Source organism: Dama dama, chromosome 27, assembly GCF_033118175.1.
Source record: "Dama dama isolate Ldn47 chromosome 27, ASM3311817v1, whole genome shotgun sequence".
Taxonomy (NCBI): domain Eukaryota; kingdom Metazoa; phylum Chordata; class Mammalia; order Artiodactyla; family Cervidae; genus Dama; species Dama dama.
Window position 1 is genome coordinate 23,117,800 of NC_083707.1, and position 22,593 is coordinate 23,140,392.

At 38.1% G+C, this 22,593-nt stretch overlaps 1 protein-coding gene and 1 pseudogene across 1 annotated transcript in view; both read right to left on the reverse strand.

Moving 5' to 3' along the window:
- Positions 1-489: 489 nt before the first annotated feature.
- LOC133047613 (small ribosomal subunit protein uS2B-like) lies at positions 490-7,522 on the reverse strand (annotated as a pseudogene).
- A 5,561-nt stretch (positions 7,523-13,083) lies between these two features.
- LOC133047715 (zinc finger protein 271-like) overlaps positions 13,084-22,593 on the reverse strand; it is a 51,405-nt gene continuing 41,895 nt past the window's right edge. The window contains exon 6 of the mRNA XM_061131137.1: positions 13,084-17,660. Coding sequence (XP_060987120.1) covers positions 15,990-17,660 — 1,671 coding nt within the window. The 3' untranslated portion in view covers positions 13,084-15,989. The remainder of the gene's footprint in view (positions 17,661-22,593) is intronic.

A 22,593-nucleotide genomic window follows, 5' to 3' on the forward strand; every position in this document is an offset into this window, starting at 1 on the left:
AGTCGGACATGACTAAGCAACTAACACTTTTAACTTTCACTGCCTTCCAGGCCACAGCACAGGAAGGGAGAACTCTAACAGAACCTGGCAGTCTCCCTCAATGAGAAGAGGGAGCAGGGGACCCTGAGAGGTCAAGGGACTAGCTTTTGCAGGGTAGAGTACCAAAGAGGAGAATTAAACATTGGAGATCTGCAGAGGGTCCTTCACAATCATTCAGCTGAGTGGAACTCTGAGGTGGAGGAAAGAACCATCCAGAAGAATTAGGGGGGGAAATCACTGGAACTCACAAATGGCCAGGAATAGTACCATCAGGCAGAGCAGAAACCCTTAAAAGTAACAGGATATCTGTTAGAGCTCTGGTTCTCAAAAGAGGGCAGTTTTGGTGCACACACACCTTCCCCGTCCCCCACCCGCCACCCCCCAATCTCACAGGAGGCAGTTGGTGATTTCTGGAGACAGTTTTTGGTTTTCACAGCCAGAGAAGATGAACCTATACTGGCATCTAGTGGGTGGAGGCCAGAGATGCTGCTAAACATCCTATAATGAATCATCTGGCCTTAAATGTCAGTAGTGCTGAGGTTGAGAAACTCTGGGTCCAAAATGTAGTCTTAGCACCATAGGAGAAAAATGAACCCTAGACAACACTGCCTGAAAGATAATAGCAAGACCTAATAGGATAAAACTGTTTAAGTAATTTAAACACATCCAAGAACAAAGCTCGAGAATATATATATATAAAAAAATACTTAGCACCCAACAGCATACAATACACAATGACTAGCATCCAATAAAAAATTGGGTAAGTCATGTCATGCAAAGAAGCAGGAAAAGGCAACCATAATCAGAAAAACCACTCAAATTGATCCAGAAGTGACAATTAGACAACCTCATCAAGACAGTTATTAAACCGTATTCTGTATGATCAAGAAGCTATGGAAATATAGAACATGCTCAGTAGTGACATGAAATCTAAGAAAAACCACCAAATCAAACTTTTGGAGATGAAAGCTACAATATCAGGTTTTTTTTAAAAAAAAAAAGCACAGAAGGGATTAATTGTGGATTAAACATAATAGAAAAAAAATTACCATAGGTAAGACATAGCAAAAACCATTCAAAATGAAAAAAAAAGGAAAAGAAAACACTGAGAAAAAATGAACAGGGCTGCAGAACAATATCAAGCAGCCTAGTATGTATAACGGTAATTAGAGTTCCCGAAGGTGAGGGGAGAAAGGAATGGAGAAATATTTCAACAAGTTATTTCTGGGACACAGTTTTCACAGGTAAATTTTTAGCCATGAAATATATTAGGAAAAAAGTCTCGATTTAATTACTTTAGCTTCTACTTTAAGAAACCAGAATAAGCCCAAAGTAAAGAGAAGAAAAGAAAAACTAGATTGGAAAGCAATAGAAAACAAAAATAAATCAATTTATATACTCTATTTAAACCAAAAGCAATTTTTTAAAAAGAACAAGATAAACTTCTAAGCCAGATTGATCAGGAAAAAAAAAAAAAAAAAGCAAATTATATCAGGAATGAGAGGTGTGACATTACTGAATATTAAGCTAATTCTCCACATAAAGAGTAGTAATCAAGTTTGCTAAACTCCATATTGCTGGTTCCAATACTAACTTACTGTTTGAGCTGTCAGCAGTACTTTGCATAACTGACATTTTCATTTGGCTTCAGGAACAACACACTTGGTTTTTCTCTACCTTGTGGGATGTTTCTTCTCAGTCTCAATGCTGGTATTTCCTCAACTCTAGCCTTCAGTGGGTTCGAGTGCCTGAGGGGTCAGCATTCAAGTCTCTTTGGCTTTCTACCTATGTTCACTTCCTAGGATCTCATCTGGTCTTGCTGCTGCTGCTGCTGCTAAGTCGAGACAGTCGTGTCCAACTCTGTGCAGCCCCATAGACAGCAGCCCACCAGCCTCCTCTGTCCCTGGGATTCTCCAGGCAAGAATACTAGAGTGGGCTGCCATTTCCTTCTACAGTGCATGAAAGTGAAAAGTGAAAGTGAAGTCGCTCAGTCGTGTCCGACTCCTCGAGACCCCATGAACTGTAGCCTACCAGGCTCCTCCGTCCATGGGATTTCCCAGACAAGAGTACTGGAGTGGGGTGCCATTGCCTTCTCCTCATCTGGTCTTAGGTCTTTACAATTAGTACCTAGGACTCCAAAATCTATATTCCAGCCTTTACCTCTTCTCTGAATTACAGGTTCATAAATCCCTTTGCCTACCAGATATCTCCAATTTGATGCCTACTTTAATCTGGGTTCGCAAGAAAACAGAGCCTAAAATGAAACCTTATTTTTAATTCTTTATTGCATGCATGCGTGCTCAGTTGTGTCCGATTCTTTGCAACCCCCTGGACTGTAGTCTTCCAGAGTCCTCTGTCCATGGGATTTCCCAGGCAAGAATACTGGAGTGGGTTGCCATTTCCTCTTCCAGGGGATCTTCCTGACCCAGGGATGGAACCTGGGTCTCCTGTGTCTCCTGCATTGGCAGGTGGATTCTTTTCCTTTATTGGGGTGGTGCAATCTCAGAGCATGATGACTGAAGGTAAATGGGTAGTGAGCCAGGGAAAAAGAAAGGTACAAGTGGGTGTTACTCTGTGTCTACAGTCAAGGCACAGCTGTTTGCATAGTTTCACTATCTTCAGAGTGCTTGTGGTATGAACTAGGTCATCTCACCATGGGGTAGGAGGAGGGAGATGACTTTTCTTCAGGCTCCCCTCAGTTTCCACCGTAGAACATCAACTCCACACTCCCAGATGGTATGATTGAGCCCCTCCAGCAGCAGCCACCGGGAAGTCAGGATCCAAGACAGCACAGCAGCACAGGGGGAGTGGCGGGCCAGAGATCCAGGGGGAGTCAGTTGCTCCCTCCACGTGCAGCCTGGTGCTGCAACTGCAAGGGTGGATGGTGCAGGCAGTCTTCTTAGAGGGTCATCAGTATCAAAGAGCAGAAACCCTGGCCCTGCAAAAAGGCTTATAAACGATGCTTGGAACAGTGATTCATTAGGCATCTTCAACCTAACATGCCCCAATCAAACTTTTAATTTCTCTCCAAACATGTAGTTTTCTCGTATCTTATATTGCCATCTTATAATGTGGCAATTTTATCCTCCCAGTTGCTCAGGCCATAGCCTCCCCATCTCCCTGCTTTACTCAGTTCCCCACAAGGCACCCAGATCATAGAAACCAGAATATACCATTTCTCTGCTCAAAATCCTCTTTCTCCTTGCTCTGTTTGAATGTCAAAGTCTGCAACTTCAGTTCAGTCGCTCAGTCATGTCTGACTCTTTGCAACCCTATGGACTGCAGCACGCCAGGCCTCCCTGTCTATCACCAACTCTCAGAGTTTACTCAAACTCATGTCCATTGAGTTGGTGATGCCATGCAACCATCTCATCCTCTGTCGTCCCCTTCTCCTGCCTTCAATCTTTTCCAGCATCAGGGTCTTTTCAAATGAGACAGTTCCTCCGATCAGGTGGCCAAGTATTGCAATTTCAGCTTCAGCATCAGTCCTTCCCATCCTCTTTTAATTTCATGGCTGCAGTCACCATCTGTAGTGATTTTGGAGCCCCCCAAAATTAAGTCTGTCACTGTTTCCACTGTTTCCCCATCTACTTGCCATGAAGTGATGGGACCAGATGCCATGATCTTAGTTTTCTGAATATTGAGTTTTAAGCCAACTTTTTCACTCTCCTCTTTCAGTTTCATCAAGAGGCTCTTTAATTCTTCTTTGCTTTCTGCCATAAGGGTGCTGTCATCTGCATATCTGAGGCTATTGATATTTCTCCCGGCAATCTTTATTCCAGTTTGTGCTTCATCCAGCCTGGCATTTTGCATGATGTACTCTGCATATAAGTTAAATAAGCAGGGTGACAATATACAGCCTTGATGTACTCTTTTCCCAATTTGGAACCAGTCTGTTGTTCCATGTCCAGTTCTGACTGTTGCTTCTTGACCTGCATACATGTTTCTCAGGAGGCAGGTCAGGTGGTCTGGTATTCCCATCTCTTTCAGAATCTTCCACAGTTTATTGTGATCCACACAGTCAAAGGCTTTGGCATAGTCAATAAAGCAGAAATAGCTGTTTTTCTGGAACTCTCTTGCTTTTTCGATGATCCAGCAGATGTTGGCAATTTGATCTCTGGTTCCTCTGCCTTTTTGAAGTCCAGCTTGAACATCTGGAAGTTCATGGTTCACATATTGTTGAAGCCCGGCTTGGAGAATTTTGAGCATCACTTTGTTAGCATGTGAGATGAGTGCAATTGTGAAGTAGTTTGAGCATTCTTTGACATTGCCTTTCTTTGGGATTGGAATGAAAACTGACTTTTCCAGTTCTGTGGCCACTGCTGAGTTTTCCAAAATTGCTCGCATGTTGAGTGCAGCACTTTCACAGTATCATCTTCCAGGATTTGAAATAGCTCAACTGGAATTCCATCACCTCCACTAGCTTTGTTCGTAGTGATGCTTCCTAAGGCCCTCTTGACTTCACATTCCAGGATGTCTGGCTCTAGATGAGTGATCACCCCATCGTGATTATCTGGGTCATGAAGATCTCTTTTGTATAGTTCTTCTGTGTATTCTTGCCACCTCTTCTTAATAACTTCTGCTTCTGTTAGGTCCATACCATTTCTGTCCTTTATTGTGCCCATCTTTGCATGAAAAGTTCCCTTGGTATCTCAATTTTCTTGAGATTTCTAGTCTTTCCCATTCTATTGTTTTCCCCTATTTGCACTGATCACTGAGGAAGGCTTTCTTATCTCTCCTTGCTATTCTTTGGAACTCTGCATTCAAATGGGCATATCTTTCCTTTTCTCCTTTGCCTGCAAAGTAAGTTGTCTGCAACTTACTCCTAAACAATCCGGGAAAAAAATTAAAATATATATAGAGATATATCTGGGTAGATAGAGTAAATAGGTAGATAATGATAAAGCAAATGTGATAAAATGATATTTGGGGAATCTGGGGGAAGCACATATAGGAATTCTTTGTACTCTTCCTGCAATTTTTCTGTAAGTTTGAAATTATCTCAAACTTCAAAGTTAGAAAAAACAGTAGCCCTGAAAGGGAGAGAGCAAATTACTAAAAGAAAGTCAGGTAAGGTGCTGTTACTGAGAAGTTTTGGGGCAGGGAGAGGGAGGAGGAATATTGAGAAAGCAATTATAAATATCCCTTACAGCCATATTTAAAATGAAGGTGTAGAGCTATGTTTTTGATATAGGAATATTCCTGGTACAACAATGGAAAATTTTTCATTTGCCACTGTCAATATGATTTTTAGAACAAAGTACACATATATGTAGTATAGCACTCATCAAAATACTCTTGGTCTACTCTTCTCATCAGGTGGCCAAAGCATTGGAGTTTCAGCTTCAGTATCAATCCTTCCAGTAAATACTCAGGGTTGATTTCCTTAGAGTTGACTGGTTTGATCTCCTTGCAGTCCAAGGGACTCTCAAGAGTCTTCTCCAATACCACAGTTCAAAAGCATCAATTCTTTGGTGCTCAGCCTTCTTTATGGTCCAACTCACATCTGTACATGACTACTGGTAAAACCGTAGCTTTGACTATACAGACCTTTGTCAGCAAAGTGATGTCTCTGCTTTTTAATATGCTGTCTAGTCTTGTCATAGCTTTTCTTCTAAGGAGCAAGTGTCTTTTAATTTCATGACTGCAATCACCATCCTCAGTGATTTTGCAGCCCAAGAAAGTTTCACTGTTTCCACTTTCCCCCCTTCTATTTGCCATGAAGTGATGGGACCAGAAACCATGATCTTAGTTTTTTGAACGTTGAGTTATAAGCCAGTTTTTTCACTCTCCTCTTTCACCCTCATCAAGAGGTTCTTTAGTTCCTCTTTGCTCTCTGCCATTAGAGTGGTATCATCTGCATATCTGAGGTTGTTGATATTTCTCCCAGCAATCTTGATTCCAGCTTGTGATTCATTCAGCCTGGTATTAGTGTAAGTGATAAATGATATTGTATGATATTGTATAGATTCAGTCTGCCTGCCAGAGAACTGGATCCCAATTTTTTGAAAGAGATTGCTTTTAATGTGCCCTGGAGGCTCAGCTGCAGCTTCTTGACAGCTGGAAGATCAAAGGCCTGAAGGGTGTTCTAGGGAGATGTGGAGAGATGGGTGTGTCAACATCATTGGGAAAGATGGCCTCTTGTTCTAGTTTCAGAAAGGAAACCTTCCTCTGTAAGGAACATAATTCACAGCTTCCATAAAATTAGTTGGGTAATGTATGGTCTTTTTCTATTACCTTAAGAGATTGTGTGAGATTGGTATATTTTTTTTCATTTACTGTCTGGAAATATTCCCTGCTGAGAGGTCTGGCTTGGAATATTCTTTATAAGAAAAATTTAAATTACAGATAATGTCCTTAATAGACATAGAGCTATTCAAATTTTATATTTCTTATTATGTTAATTTTAGATTAATTTTCTTATTTTCAGGTAAAATTATTAATCATATCCTTCATATTACCCCTGTAATGGCTGTAGATCTGTGCTGATGGCCACTTTTGCATTCCTTACATTGACATATGGGACTTCTTTCTCTTTCTTGATTAGTTTTGCTGGGAGAATATAAAATTTATTCTTTTCCCAAAAATGAGCCTTTGGCTTTATTTTCTTTTTAAAATGTTTGCTTTCTAGTTCATTAATTCATGCTCTACTATTTCCTTCCTTCTCTTTAAAAAAAAAAAAACAACTTTATTTTCCCTCAACTTGATTTCCATGTTCTGTTTCTATGAGAGAGTGGTTTAAAACCACTCAGTGGTCTTCCCTCCCCATTCCTGAGCAGTAGGAGCTGCAGACCAGTCTTCAGTGCCGGGCTGCAAACTCCAGTCTTCAGGAGGGACCTGCTGAGTAGGCACCCAGGACACCTGTACACCGCAGACCAGTCTGGGATCTTGGGTTGAACAGCAGTAAAGTCAGGAGCTAGAGCTGTCCATTCACACTGAAATGCCTCCTTGGACACAGCCTTTTCAGCAGCAGCGTGCTCCTCCCCTTCAATCTCTTCTGGGTCTGTGTGGAAGCCGAGGTCAGGTGTGACCTCCTGTGGGTGTTCATGAGAGATGGTGCCACACATGCGCACAACTTCCTAGGCCAGCACCCGTCACCTCAGACCCACTGAGTGAGCTCCCTTGTTGTTGGAGGGAATGGCAATGCCCACAGAGCACAGAGTTGAGTCTGTGTTACACAGAGCAGTGGTAGGCAGGTTAACGTAAGAGGCCTCTGTGAGAGGCTGGTGGGCAGCCCTAGGATCAGTAACCACTGGAAGTCTCCACTCCCAGAAGACTGCCTGGATCTGGTGAGTGAAATCTCCAGGAGTGACACAGTCAGCAATAGGAGTGGCCTCGGGGCAGCAGCAAACTTCAGCACAGCTTGGCGGCCAGTATGTCTGGAGGACAGGACACTGACGTTAGCCGAGTTTTCAGTGGCATCGACAGCATGGCACACGCTGCCAGAACTTTCTCCCAGATTCTCTTCAGATTTATGAGGTAGATGCCATCACTTTTTCCTTTTGTAGATTCACTGTTCCATTTGGAAGTCAACCTAAGTGCCTCCTAAGTGGGTTCCTTATGTAAGGATTTTTCTTTTTAAAATAGTTTAATTATTTTATTTTTATTTATTTGGCTGCACCAGATCTTTGTTGCGGCGGCACGTAGGATCTTTAGTTGTGGCATGTGAGCTCTTAGTTGGGGCATGTGGGATCTAGTCCCCTGACTAGGGTTTGAACCCAGGCCCCCAGGATTGGGAGCATGGCATCTTAGCCACTGCACCACCAGAGAAGTCCCTATGTAAGGAGTTTGAGGACCTCTTCTTCCTTCTTTTGCAGGACATAAAGGGCTCTGGATATTGTGAGTATTTCTCTTTAAATTATGATGAGAAACCAGAACAACCCATATCAATCTCTCTCTACTTTCCTTCGGGGCTTCCCAGGTAGCTCAGTGGTAAAGAATTTACCTGTGAAGCAGGAGATGCAGGTTCACTCCCTGGGTTGGGAAGATTCCCTGGAGGAGGAAAAGGCAACCTGCTCCAGTATTCTTGCCTGGGAAATCCCATGGACAGAGGAGCCTGGTGGGCTACAATCTATGGGGTCACAAAGAGTGACTAAACAGCAATAGCTACTTTCTTTAGATTTACTTGATATTCTTTTTCTAACTTCTGGTGATGGAGACTCAAATCACTAAATTTTAGCCTTTCCCTCTCCCCCTAATACATGCACCGAATGCTATACATTTCTCTTTAATCAGGACTTTAGTTGTATCTTACTTTATCTCTGTGGATAAAGTTGTATTTCACTTTATCCAGATTAAAAATACATTCTAATTTCCATTGTGTTTGCTTATCCATGGGTAATTTAAATTGTTTTTCTTAATTTCCAAAGAGTCGGAAATTTTTAAAATGTTTACGCTATTGATTTCTAACTAGTTTTATTGTTGAATGAAAACATATGCTAAGTCTATGCTAATAAGTAGTCACTAACCAGATGTAGCTATATAAATTAATTAAAATAAATACAATAGAGTTCATCAGTCACATAATTTAAGTGCTCAGTAGCCACATGTGGCTAGTGACTACTGTATTGACTCTGATGTCTGTTGTATTGAACAATACAGATGAACACAGAAAATTCTGTTGCCCAACTCTAAATGATTTCAATCTGACAAAATTTGTTGAGGCTTGCTTCACAAACCAGCATATACTCAGTTTTGGAAAATGTTCTCAGTGCACCTGAAAAGAATCAAGTTTCCTAAAAAACAAAAAAAAAAGAATCAAGTTTCCTGCCATTATTGGTTGCACTGTTATCTATATGTCCATTAGGTAATTTTATTAATCATATTGTCCAAATATACTATATTCTTAGACATTTTTTCCTCCGTGTTCTCTTTTACTAAGAGATTTGTGTAAGTCTCCTACTAAGATTGTAGATTTACCTTTCTCATTTTAGTTTTGTCAATTTTAGCTTTATATACTCTGAAGCAAAATTGTTAAGTGTACACACGTTTAGTATATTTCTGTTTTCTTAGTAAACGGACTCATCAATAGTCTTCTGGGAGTAGAGACTTATGGTGGTTACTGATCCTAGGGATGCCCACCAGCCTCTCACAGAGGCCTCTGTCCATTTTATCTCTAGTAAGACATCTGCTTTACAGTCTACTCCTTGTCTAATATTGGTACAGCTATTAGCACATTTCTTTCGGTTAATGTTTGAATGAAGTATCTTTTTCTGTACTTGTATTAATATTTTAAATTTCCTGGATTTTGATAGTTGTGCTTGTGTGTGTGCTAAGTTGCTTCAGTTGTGTCTGACTCTTTGCAACCCCATGAACTGTGGCCCTCCAGGCTCCTCTGTCTATGGGATTTTCCAGGCAAGAATACTGCAGCAGGGTGCCATGCCCTCCTCCAGGGGATCTTCCAAACCCAGGGATTGAACCCTGCAGCGTATGTCTCCTGCATTGACAGGCAGGTTCTTTACCCATTGAGCCCCTGGGAATCCCCTTGATAGTTGTATCTCAAGTAATATGATTCATTTAAAAAAGTTCTAGTCAAGAATCTTTGTCTTGTGTCCACTTGCATGTAACATGGGCTTCGCAGGTGGTGCTAGAGGTAAAGAAACCAATTGCCAATGCAAGAGACGTAAGAGACGTGGGTTCAGTCCCTGGCTTAGGAACATCCCGTTACTGGTGTATTTGGGCTTACATCTATCATGTTCCTATTTGTTTTCTATTTATATTCTTCTTCTCTTGCCTTCTTTGAGATTAATCAATAGTTTTTATTATTCCATTTTACTTTTTGTTAAATTGTTAGTTATAGCCCTTTTTTACTCTAGAGATCACAACATGCATCCTTGGTTTATTGGAACCTAATATATAAATTAGTACTTCTACCTTTTCCCTGAGAATATACTTAGATCCTGACTTTAGGCATTCTTACCTTTTCTTATAGTCAATATTTGTTTAGATTTACCTTCAGATTTATACTTTCCATGGCTCTTTATTTTTCCTTAAGTGTTCTTCTCATGTGCCTGAAGAGCTTCTTTTAGTACTTTTTGTTTGAGTCTGTGAGCAATGAATTCTCTTTCTATTTGTCTGGAGATGTCTTTACATTGTCTTTACTTTTGAAAATTATACTTCTAAGATATCTCATTATCTTCCGGCTTTATGTTGAGAAGTTAAGCCTCAGTCTATTTGTTGCTTCCTTGAATATAACGACTTCCCCCTTTATTAAGATTTTCTCTTTTCTTTGGTAAAATGTTAGGTATGATGATATCCCCAGCTATACTTTCTTTGTAGTTTTTGGTGTCTGCAGTGCTCCTTTAATGTATGATGTGATTATTCATGAGTGTTGGAAAATTCTTGACCACTCTTTCTTTAAATACAGCCTTTGTTTCATCATCTCTTATTTCATTGAGATTCAAATTTTGTGTATGTTAGGACTTTTTGATGACTTAGTAGCTAGCTCAGTTCAGTTGCTCAGTTGTGTCCGACTCTTTGTGACCCCATGGCTTAGTAGCTAAGTTGTGTCCCTTTGGAAAAGACCTTGATTCTGGGAAAGATTGATGGCAGGAGGAGAAGGGGGTGACAGAGGATGAGATGGCTGGATGGCATCACCAGTTCAATGAACATGAGTTTGAGCAAACCCCAGGAGATACTGAAGGACAGGGAAGTGTGGCGTGCTGCAGTTAGCAACTGAACAACAACCAGGCCATTTTACCAAAGCAGGTATGATTCCTATGCTCTCTTCTGTATCTTCTATAACATTTTTTTCTTTCATGTTTCAGCCTTGGTGTTTTCTACTTATGTATCTCTCACTAACTTCCATTTCAGTGTATCTGATCTGCTGGGTACACCATGTAAGTGGGATCATAAGATATTTGTCCTTCTGTGTCTGGCTTATTTCACTTAGCATGATGTCTTCAGTGTTCCTCTGTGACATAGTGTGTATCCAAATCTCCTTTCTCTGTAAAGCTGAGTAACATTCTATTGTATTTATATACCACATTTTGTTTATTCATTGTCCGTCAATGGACATTCAGATTGTTTTCAGCTTTTGGCTATTGTCAATAACACTGCTATGATCAGTGTACAAATATTTGAGTCCCTTCTTTCAACCATTTTGTGTCTATACCCAGAAGTGGAATTATTGGATCATATTGTAATTCAGTGTTTCATTTTTTGAGGACCCACCATACTGTTTCCTACAGTGGCTACACCATTTTACATTCCCATCAGCATTGTGCAAGGGTTCCAATTTCTCATCAACAATATTATTTCCTTACTTCCTTCTATCCCTCCTTCCTTTCTTTCTTAAATAATGGCTATCCTAATAGGTATAGAATGATATCTCACTGAGGTTTTGATCTGCATTTCCCTAATGATTAGTGATACTGAGTATCTTTTTATGTGCTTTTTGACCATTTTTATAACATCTTTGGAGAAATGTCTATTCAAGCCATTTGACCAATTAGAAAATCTGGTTAGTTATTGTTGAGTTGTAGGGGTTCTTTATATATTCTGAATATTAATCCCTTATCTGTAAATCTATGGCTGTTTCATGTTGATGTTTGGTAGAAATGAATGCAATACTGTAAAGCAATTATCCTTCAATTAAAAATAAAAAAAATTTTAAAAATCCGTCTGTATGTGATTTGCAAATATTTTCTCAAATTCTATGGATTTCCTTTTTCATTCTGATAATAGTATCCTTTGATGCATAAAAGTTTTAAATTTTGATGAAATCCACTTAATTCTTTTGTTTCCCCTTATGTTGTCATATCCAAGAAATCACTGACAAATCCAATTTCCTCCATGTTTTCTTCTAAGAGTTTTGTAGTTTTAGCTCTTATGTTTAGGTCTTTGATCCATTTTGAGTTAATTTTTGTACATGGTGTAAGGCAAGGGTCCAAATTCATTCTTTTGCTTGTCGATATGCAGTTTTCTCAATGTCATTTATCAAGAAAACTGTCTTTTTACACATTGAATGGTCTTGACACCCTTGTTGAAAATCATTTGACTATTTATGGAAGCATTTATTTCTTGACTTTCTATACTCTATACTATTCCATTGGTCTATGCATTTGTCTTTATGCCAGTACCACACTGTTTCTATTACTGTAGTTAAGTTTTGAAATCAGAAAGTGTGGGACTTCCACCTTTGTTCTTCCTCAAGGTTGTTTTGGCTATTGAGGGCTCCTTGATATTCCATGTGTTTTCGGATGGATTTTTCTGGGTCTGAAAAAATTGTTGTTGGGATTTTGATAGGGATTTCACTGAATCTGTAGATTTCTTTGGGTAGTATTTACTACTATCTATTATTTAATGTATTTAACACCATGGAGTGTCTTTTCATTTGTTGGTGTCTAATTTCTTTCAGAACATTTTGTAGCTTTTAGTGTATAAGCTTTTTGTTTCCTTGGTTAATTTTATTATTTAATGTACTTAATACTATGGGATGGCTCTTCATTTATTGGTGTCTAGTTTCTTTCAGATATTTTGTAGCTTTTAGCATGTCTTTTGTTTACTTGGTTAAGTGTATTCTTAAATATTTTATTCTTTTTGATGCCACTGTGAATGGAATTGCTTTTTTTTAAGGTTGTTTATTGTTAGTGTATAAAAACACAATTAATTTTTGCATGTTGATTTTGTACCCTACAACTGTGCTGAGTTGATTTGAGTTCTAACAAGTTGTATGTGTGAGACTTTAAGGGTTTTCTGTATATAAGATCACGTCATCTACAAAGAGATATCATTTTAATCCCTCCTTTCATTTATTTTTCTTGCTAGTTGCTGTGACTAGGAGTTCCAGTGCTATATTAACATGGCAAAAGCAGGCATTCTTGTTCCTCTCAGAGGAAACGTTTTCAGTGTTTTACCACTGAGTATATGTTAACTATGAGTTTTATATGTATGGCCTTTATTATTATCCAGGTATTACTCCTAGATTGTTGAGTGTGTGGGTTAAGTCATGAAAAGGTATTAAATTTTGTCAAAGAAAATTTTTTTTGCATCAATTGAGATGATCATGTGGTTTTTACCCTTTACTCTGATAATATGGTGTATTACATTGATTGATTTTCATATGTTGAACCATCCTTGCATTTCAGAAATAAATTCCACTTGGTATTATATAATCCTGTTAATGTGCTATTGAATTCTGTTTGGCAATATTCTGTTGAGGGTTTTTGCATCAATATTTAAAGGAGATATTGATCTGTAGTTTTCTTGTAGTATCTTTGTCTGGCTTTGATATCAGGTTGATTCTGGCCTCATAAAATGACCTTGAAAACATTCCCTCCTGTTTTTTGAAGCAGTCTGAGATGGATTGGTTTTTCTTTTTTAAATGTTTGGTAGAATTCAACAGTGAAACCATCTGGTTCTGGGCTTTTCTATGTCAGGAATCTCCTTACTAACTATGGTTATATTCAGATTTCCTATTTTTGATGATTCACTTGGTAAGTGTGTGATTCAGATTGTGATAGTGGATATCTGAATCTTCCAGGGTCCTTTGGTTAGATTTCTTGGCCTTTTGTCTTGCTAGCTTGAGAATCAGCAAATGCCAGGGGAATCAACTGACATAAAATATCAGGCCTCGTTCTGTTTCCCTTCCCTTTTTACTTTATATACTTCACTATTGCTTAAATTTTTACAATAAGTAGTGTTATTTTTGTAACTCAGAAATGACCTAGTGAGCAAGTAGATTTAGAAAACTGGGGGAGAATGAAGGATGTAGGTTGGCTACCAGTTATTTTATCTGGATGGCAAGATGTTTAGTAAGAAATTCAGGAGGGTATCATCAGTGCGTCAAGTTTATGAATTTTATGTTTACCTGTGGGACACTAGATAGTAATGTGTAGGAAGCAGTTGGCTCTTAGTGTTTATCCTCAGGAAAAATAGCTAACCTTCATATATAAATTTTATCATTGCATTTTTCTTAACTTTTAAAATTCCCCCAAAATAGACAATAATTGTTATGCTTTTCCCCTCCTACTCACTTCTCACTTCACCCCTACTCACTTCTCAACCTATCATCATGTCTATGCCATTTAGCTCCTTTACTTCCGGACCTTGTGATTTTATTTCTAGACTTACAAAATGGTTTTCCTTTCTGTTCTTTCTTCCTTTTTAGACTTTTCTGAAAGCAAGATGATGATCATGCCATTCCCTGATTCATAGATTTTAATAGCTTTCCACTACCTTGAGAACAATATGCAGGAATATGAAATCTATTCCAACCATACCTAGTACTTTTGTTTTACAGATGACACCAAAGTGCAGAAAGTTGAAGTGTCTGCTTATTTAGCATGACACTTAACTGTCTTTTCTCCTACTTCCTTTTAATTTCCACTTTATTCTTACTCTTTTAAGTACATGTTTCAGTCATTATTTTCCTAAACACTTAAGCACAGGGGCATAATTCTTTCTTCAGCAGCACTCACTGCAGTGTCTGACACTGAATATTTATTGAATTAGTGACTAACCACCATACTCTGTATCATTTCTTGTATTTTATCACTTCTGTGCCTTTCTTGACTATTCCCTCCCTGCCCATATGCCTCTACTCCCATCCTTCAAAACTCAAATCTTGGGAACTCCACAAAGCTTTTCCTTTCTTTCCAATCGCAATTGAACCCTACCGCCTCTGAGCTCTTATAAGCATCTTGTCTACCTTAATGATTCTATTGAGCCATGTTTTCTGCATATGTCAGCCTTTATGACCAGACAATTCATGATTTCTGGGGACAGTGTATTCTTTGTGTATACTACAAAACCTAAAAAAAAAAAAATGTCTTGCACATAATAATTTAACAATGTGTATTAAAATATTAATTGGATAATTATGGGGGATAGTCAAAGTAAATGACAGTAGCAGAATTTTAACAAATGGTTAATACCAGAAAGACAGGTTTTCTTACTTTTAAAAAACTGTTTTTCAGTTGAAAATATCAAGTATACATAGCCTATTATCAGTATGTATGTAAGAAGTCAACAAAGAAAACAAAGTCTGATGAATGTTGCCATTAAAAAAAGATCAACAGATCTTTTTACTTGTAAACAGAATATGCTATATGAATTAGTCATGAAGGTTATTACTTTAGCTAACATTTTGTTCAATCTATAGATGACAGGATACACATAGTAGTAATATTCATACTTTAACATATGGAATTTAAAACAATTACTTCATATATTCAGAAACTGCAATTAAATGGTAGTGTTGAAATAATTTCAGACCTCTAAAGTTTATGGATGGGCTGCATTATTAAGAGCAAAACAAATTCATGTTTGCTGTGAACATCACAGAAACTTGAAAACTTGTGCTCACTAGGAAGAACAAAACTTGGCAAAAGAAAAAAAAAACTTTCAGAAAATGGGGCACTAGAGTTTTATAGTTAACAAGTTTCATACCAGAATAGCATAGCATGTTCACACACAGGGAATTTAATAGCTAGAATTAGCATAAAGTAGAACTCTCCAGCTGTCAGGCGATAAGTAGTATGCCAGTTATCAGAGTGAATGACAAGATAAGGGAATGGTTTAAGTTTTCCCTACGTTCTCTAAAATAACTTCTCTGCAACTGGTGATCTGGGCTCACTAAGGTGTGAGATTATAACACTAATACATTTCTTTCTGCACTGTGATTACACACACCACCACACTGATTTTTACAATATCTGGTAACATTCTGCATTAACACTGTTAGACATTTCTTATAATGATAGAAACTTTCCTCTTGTGGACTGTGTTTGATTAAAAGACTAGAGCTTTTCTTAACATTACAGCAAACAGAAATTTTTTTCCATTGTTGCTGACATTCAATAAAATTTTTTTCACATTAAAGATTTTCTTCCCTCTACCCACAGGATTCATTCTCAGAATTTTTCTTTAGTAATGTCTGAGCTCTGAGTTCAACTTTTCATTACAAAAATTGAATTACTATGTTTTCTCTGTAGTGTGTGTGTGTGTGTTTAATGTAGCATGAGAGCTGAACATTGATTAAAACCTTTCTCATAATCAATAGCATTCCTAAGATTTTTTTCTGGCAGAGCATCTCTAGTACTGAATAAAGTTGGGGTATACACTAAAGGTTTTCCCACATTCAAAGTGTTTTCCCCAGAATGAATTTTCTCATGATGATTAAGATCAGAGAGCCGGCTAAAACTTCTACTGCACTGAACGCACCTGTGGGGTTTCTTTCTCGTGTGGATTCTCTGGTGTTCATTAAGATCAGTGCATGTGCTGAAGGCTTTTCTACACACATCACATTTATGTGGATTTTCATTCGTGTGGATTCTTTGATGGTTAATGACATCAGAGCTCCGACTAAAGCCTTTGCCACACTGATCACATGGGTATGGTTTCTCCCCAGTATGGATCCTCTGATGTAGGACAAGAGCTGAACACTGACTGAACGCCTTCCCACACTCATTACATTTATATGGTTTTTCCCCAGTGTGGATCCTCTGGTGCTTGATAAGGTCTGAGTTCTGACTGAAACTTTTGCTGCACTGTGTGCACGGATATGGTTTTTCTCCAGTGTGAATTCTCTGATGAAGAATAAGGTCAGAACTCTGACTGAAAGCTTTCTCACAACAATCACAATGATAGGGTTTTTCTCCAGAGTGTACTCTCTGATGTTTAGTGAGGTCTGAGCTTTGACTAAAACTTTTATTGCACTGATCACATGTGTATGGTTTCTCTCCAGTGTGTATTCTTTGATGTTTCACAAGGTCTGAACGACGACTAAAACTTTTAGTACAATCACTACACGGATAGGGTTTCTCGCCAGTGTGGATTCTCTGATGCAGAATAAGATTTGAGCTTTGACTAAAGGTTTTCCCACACTCATCACACTCATAGGGTTTCTCACCTGTATGAATTCTATAATGTTTAATAAGGTCCGATCTTCGACTAAACATTTTACTGCACTGGTTACAGGGGTAAGGCTTCTCTCCAGTGTGAATTCGTTGATGATTAATAAGATCTGAAAGCCTACTGAAGGTTTTGCTACACTGATTACATGGATAGGGTTTCTCTCCAGTGTGAATTCTCTGATGCAGAATAAGAACTGAGCTCTGATTAAAAGCTTTCCCACATTCATTACATTTATAGGGTTTCTCTCCAGTGTGGATCCTTCGATGTTTAATAAGGTCTGAGTTCTGACTGAAACTTTTGTTACACTGATTACATGGATATGGTTTCTCTCCAGTGTGGATTCTCTGATGTAGAATAAGATCTGAGCTCTGACTGAAGGCTTTTCCACACACATCGCACTTATATGGTTTCTCACCAGTGTGGATTCTTTGATGTTTTATAACATCAGAACTCTGACTAAAATGTTTATTACACTGGCTACATGTATAAGGCTTCTCTCCAGTATGGATTCTCTGATGTTTAACCAGGTCTGAGCGCTGGCTAAAACTTTTACTACAATGACTGCATTGATAGGGTTTTTCTCCTGTATGGATTCTCTGATGTATAATAAGATCAGAGCTCTGACTGAAGGCTTTCCCACATTCATCACATTTGTAAGGTTTCTCACCAGTGTGGACTCTTTGATGTTTAATAAGGTCTGAGCTCCGACTGAAACTTTTAATGCACCAATTACAAGGATAGGGTTTCTCCCCAGTATGAATTCTCTGATGCAGAACCAGGGCTGAGCTCACATTAAAGGCCTTTCCACACTGATCACATTCATAGGGTTTCTCCCAGTGGGTTCTTTGATGCCTAATAAGGCCTGCACTACAAGTAAAGCTTTGCCCACATTCATCACAGTTGTGCTGTCTTCTTTTAAAGAGGTTCTGATCCTTTTCATTGAATTTATCCCCAAGTTCAAAGAATTCTCTGCATTCAGAATCCTGGAGAACATCATTTCTGGGGTTGCCAGACTCTTCAGTCAATGGTTCAACTTTTGCTGTAATTTTCTCCTTAGAAGCCATCTCTCCAACACTGGCCTTAGTCACACCATCTAAAACAATAAACAAAATACAGATGGAACATGTTCTCCATACTGTAAGAAATTTCAAGGTGAAAAGATTAGTATTTTCCTATGAAATGTCACAGTGTAGGAGTGCTCCAAAACACTGAAAATTAATAAATAATGAATAACTGTTTATTAAAGTGGCTTCTCAGATATGTTCTGTATATGTTTGTCACAAGAAGAGATCTGTGAATACTGAAATCTAATTACAGTAATTAGGAAAGTTTGACTATTTAGAGCTAATACATAAGCAACTTACTGGTATATGTAAAGTAGGCAGTATGAATGAAAACTTCAGTGATGGAGCTGGAAGGAGGGAAAAGGGAAAAAGAGAAGGAGGAGGCAGTGGCAGCCAAGCGGTCACTGTGAGCGTACACCAACCAGGCTGCTCATGTGCTGTCCAGGGGGAAAGAAAGAGGCATCAAGCCCAGGAATGGTTAGGAAAGAAGCCTGAATTTTCAAAAATAGGTCTATGTAGTCCTCTACCTCTTTTGTCTTGATTATTAGAAGAAAGTGACCAAGAAAACATGATCCTTTTGAGGACAACTATATTTAGTGTCCAAACGTCCTTACTAAGGTGTGTAAATTAGAAAAAGATTAGGGAGGTAGGATCAGAAATCTCTTTTGAGTTGATTTTTTAGGAAGTTATTCCTATGCTCAACAATACCAGATGTATTGGTAGAGAACATGAGAGCTCCACCAAAATTCTTGAGACTATCAGCCCATTCTTAAGAGGTGTTTACTATAAAAGGTACATCACTGTCAGGCTGCAAATGGTCTAGAGAGCTAAAAACATGACAGAGATTAATTTCAAGGGCTAAAATCCAAAATCCCAAGCCTCCAAGTGGACATTTCTCCTCTTTGCCAGAGGCAAAGGCTACTGAAAAAAGTAAAGTATTGGGGTAAATCTAAATGGGCCTGAATGTCTCATGGAGTTTACAGTATATATGTAAAATTAAAATATATGGCAAAAATAGCATAAGTGGAGGAAGGTAAATGGAACCAAAATATTACAAGGTCTTTGGATTATCCTAGAAATAGTAAACTAAGATAAACTGGAATAAATTAAATATGTATGTTGTGATTTCTAAGGCAGCCTTTTTCAAACAGGGTTCCACAAGAAAATATTATGAGTGACTGTTTTCTTAATTCTCCCAAAGATGGTAGAAAGCCAGTACATCAACAGATGTATAGGAGAAACATTAATATGTTACTTACAGCGAATGCCTTAGAGCATTTTGGCTTAGTTTTCTCACAGAATCACAGTTGAGAAAGCCTATGAGGTGAAAGCTATAAGGTGACAGGTAAGTAACAATACAAGGATGTACAAACAATAAGCTGATAGAGGAAAAAAATGGAAAAACAAAAAACTTGATAATGTAAATAAATCAGGCACATGAAGAGAAAAAGAAAAACAAAAAAGAAACAAAAGATGGGATAAAATAAAAACAAAAAATACATTTAAATGGTATATTTAAATCCTAACATCAACTATGTTACATGTAAATTAACTACTTTAATAAAAGGCAAAGAAAAACTAATAGCTAACATCATACTTAATGGTTAAACATTACATAGTTTTCTCCTAGGAAGAAGCGAGGAAAACAAGAACATGTTACCACTTTTATTCAACACTGTACAACTTCTATTCACTATTCATAGACAATGCAATATAACATGAAAAATAAATGATATATACAAGAAAGAAGTCAAACTGTATTACAGATTATGCAATCATGTATACAGAAAATCCTGAAGTGTCTTACCTGATTGCATTTCTGTATACTAGCAATGAACAATTAGAACCTATAATTAAAAACATTTTCTCAGTTGCACTAAAAAATGAAATACTTAGAAGCAAATTCAACAAGGTATGTGCAATATCTGCATAATGAAAACTATAAAACTTGCTAAGAGAAATTAAAGACTTAGAAATATATGCCATCATCTACATATAGGAAGATTTTATATTGTTAAGATGATAAATTCTTCCCAAAGTGATCTGTGGATTCAATGCAATCTGAATCAAATTATCAGCAGGCTTTTTTGTAGAAACTGACAAACCAATTCTAAACTCTGTGTAGAAAGTCAGAGAAAGGTCTAAACAATTTTGAAAAAGAACAAAACTGGAGAGCTTATACTACAAAGCTATAGTAATCAAGGCAGTGAGATCCTGGCAAGGATAGACATATCCATTAACTGAATAGAACAGAGTCTATAAACAGATCTAAATATGTATGTACAAATGGCATTCAACAAAGTTGCCAAGATAATTCAATGGTGAAAAAGTAGTTTCTTTTCAAAAACGAGTGTTACAAGTGGGTATTATAATAACAAAAATTAACTCTGACTCTGTTCTTTACCTATTGAGCCACCAGGGAAGCCCCTCCTTATACTATAAACAAAAATTAACTAGAGGGGCTTCCCTGGTGGCTCAGTGGTAAAGAATCTGCCTGCCAATGCAGGAGATGTAGGTTCAATCCCTGATCCAGATAGATCCCACATGCCACAGAGCAACTAAGCCTGTGCATCACAACTACTGAAGCCTGGATGCCTAGGGCCCACGCTCCACAACAAGAGAAGCCATGGGAATAAGAAGCCCATGCAACGCAACTAGAGAGAAGCCCCCACTCAGCATAACTAGAGAAAAGGCTGTGCAGCAACCAAAACCCAGCACAGCCAAAAGTAAATAAATAAAATTATTTTAAAAATTAACTAGAAATGTAATATAAACCTAAATATAAAACCTAAAGCTGTAAGACTTCTAGAAGCAAAGTAAAGCATAGATGACCAAAATTAATACACACAACTGAGAAAATAAATTTGTGTTGTTTATGCCACCCACTCTATGGTTTTGGTATGGCACCCCTAGCAGCAAATACAGCATGTTTTTGAACTTTATGCATTTATGGAATCATACCACATATATTCTATGACTGTTTATTTGCTCAACATTATGTTTGGAAGATTCACCCACAGTGCATTCATGTTCACTACTATAATGTGACATATACCACAAGTGATCTATCCATTCCTCTTCAATGGATAAGAACATTTTGCTATTTCAAACAATGCTGATATGAATATGCTAGTATGTCTATCTCGGTATACATATATAAGTGTTTCTCTTGGTTATATAAATTTAGGATCAGAATTGTTGGGTCTTTAACTAGATTTTTCCAAAGTGGTTAAGCCACTTCACACTTCGCTCAGGTGTGTATAGTTCAGACAGCGCTATATTCTAAGCAACATCAAGTCTAGGCCTTTTTTAACTCACTGCAATCAGGCTTTTATCTCTGTAACTCCACCAAAACCATACTTATTAAAGCCCCTAATATGCTCTATCTTAACAAATCCAATGGTCAATTTTCAGTCTTATTCTTGATTTATTTGACATAGTTGATTACTCTCTTAAATCATTTGCTTTCTTTATGCTAACTTACTTTTCTCCTGTTCTCCATATAATGGCTAGAGTGATCTTTACATGTTATTTTGTGAAAAGAGTTCCACTGTTTTCCCATTTCACTGGGAATAACTTATGATCTGGTCCCTTTTTTCTCTCTGCCCTCATTTCATTCTACACCACGCCTATCACCTGTCTACCCCAGGCTTACCCTGTTCCAGCTGTATTTTGGGCGCTCTGACTTTTGCTATTCCCTCTTCCTGGAAGACTCTTCTCTGTCACATGGCTTATTCTCTCATTTTGGTTATACCTCTAACCAATTCTTACCATCTCAGAGAGGCATAATGCTTGGTGGGCCTGCATTTTTTAGGGAATAAGTGAGCTGAAATGACCAATCAGAGTAATTTGTAAGGTTGCTACTTTTGAGAGAGACTCAGTACTCTGGCCTGGAGAATTCCATGGAGAAAGAAGCCTGGCGGGTTACAGTGCATGGGGTCGCAGAGTCGGACATGACTGAGTGACTAACAGTAGAATAAAAAAAGGTTCTACAGTAGGACCATTTTGCAATGCAAGCTGTCCTGTCACATGACCTCATTAACCAGGATAACCAATGGTATTGGAAGTGTCAGGAGCAGTCATGGTTGCTGTATGGAGACTCTTGAAAGCCTCTGTAAGAGAACCACAGTGAAGGGACTTCCCTGGTGGTCTAGTGGCTAAGACTCTATGCTCCCAATACAGGGAGTCTGGGTTCAATCCCTGGTCAGGGAACTAGATCCCACATGCTGCAACTAAGAGTTCACATGCCACAACTAAAGATCCCACATGTCACAACTAAGACCTGGCACAGCCAAATAAATAAAAATAAATATTAAAAAAAGAGAGAACGATAGTGGAATAAGACCATACTCCCTTCTACCAGCCATTTTCTAAGTGAAAAGCAGATCTTGGCTTGCTCTTGAGCACTATTAGAGACTTAATGTTTGACCACAGAGTACCAAATAACTATTACAAAGTGACCTCTGTGTACTAGTTGTTATATGATCCATCAATTCAGAGAACTGAACATATAAACCAGTATTCCATTATAAAAGCAAATCTGAAAGACAAGTAAATTCCACGTGATAGTGACTCAGATTCCCAATCCTGTTCCTACTGCACCACTACCACACCCCCTCAACCTATATTCATG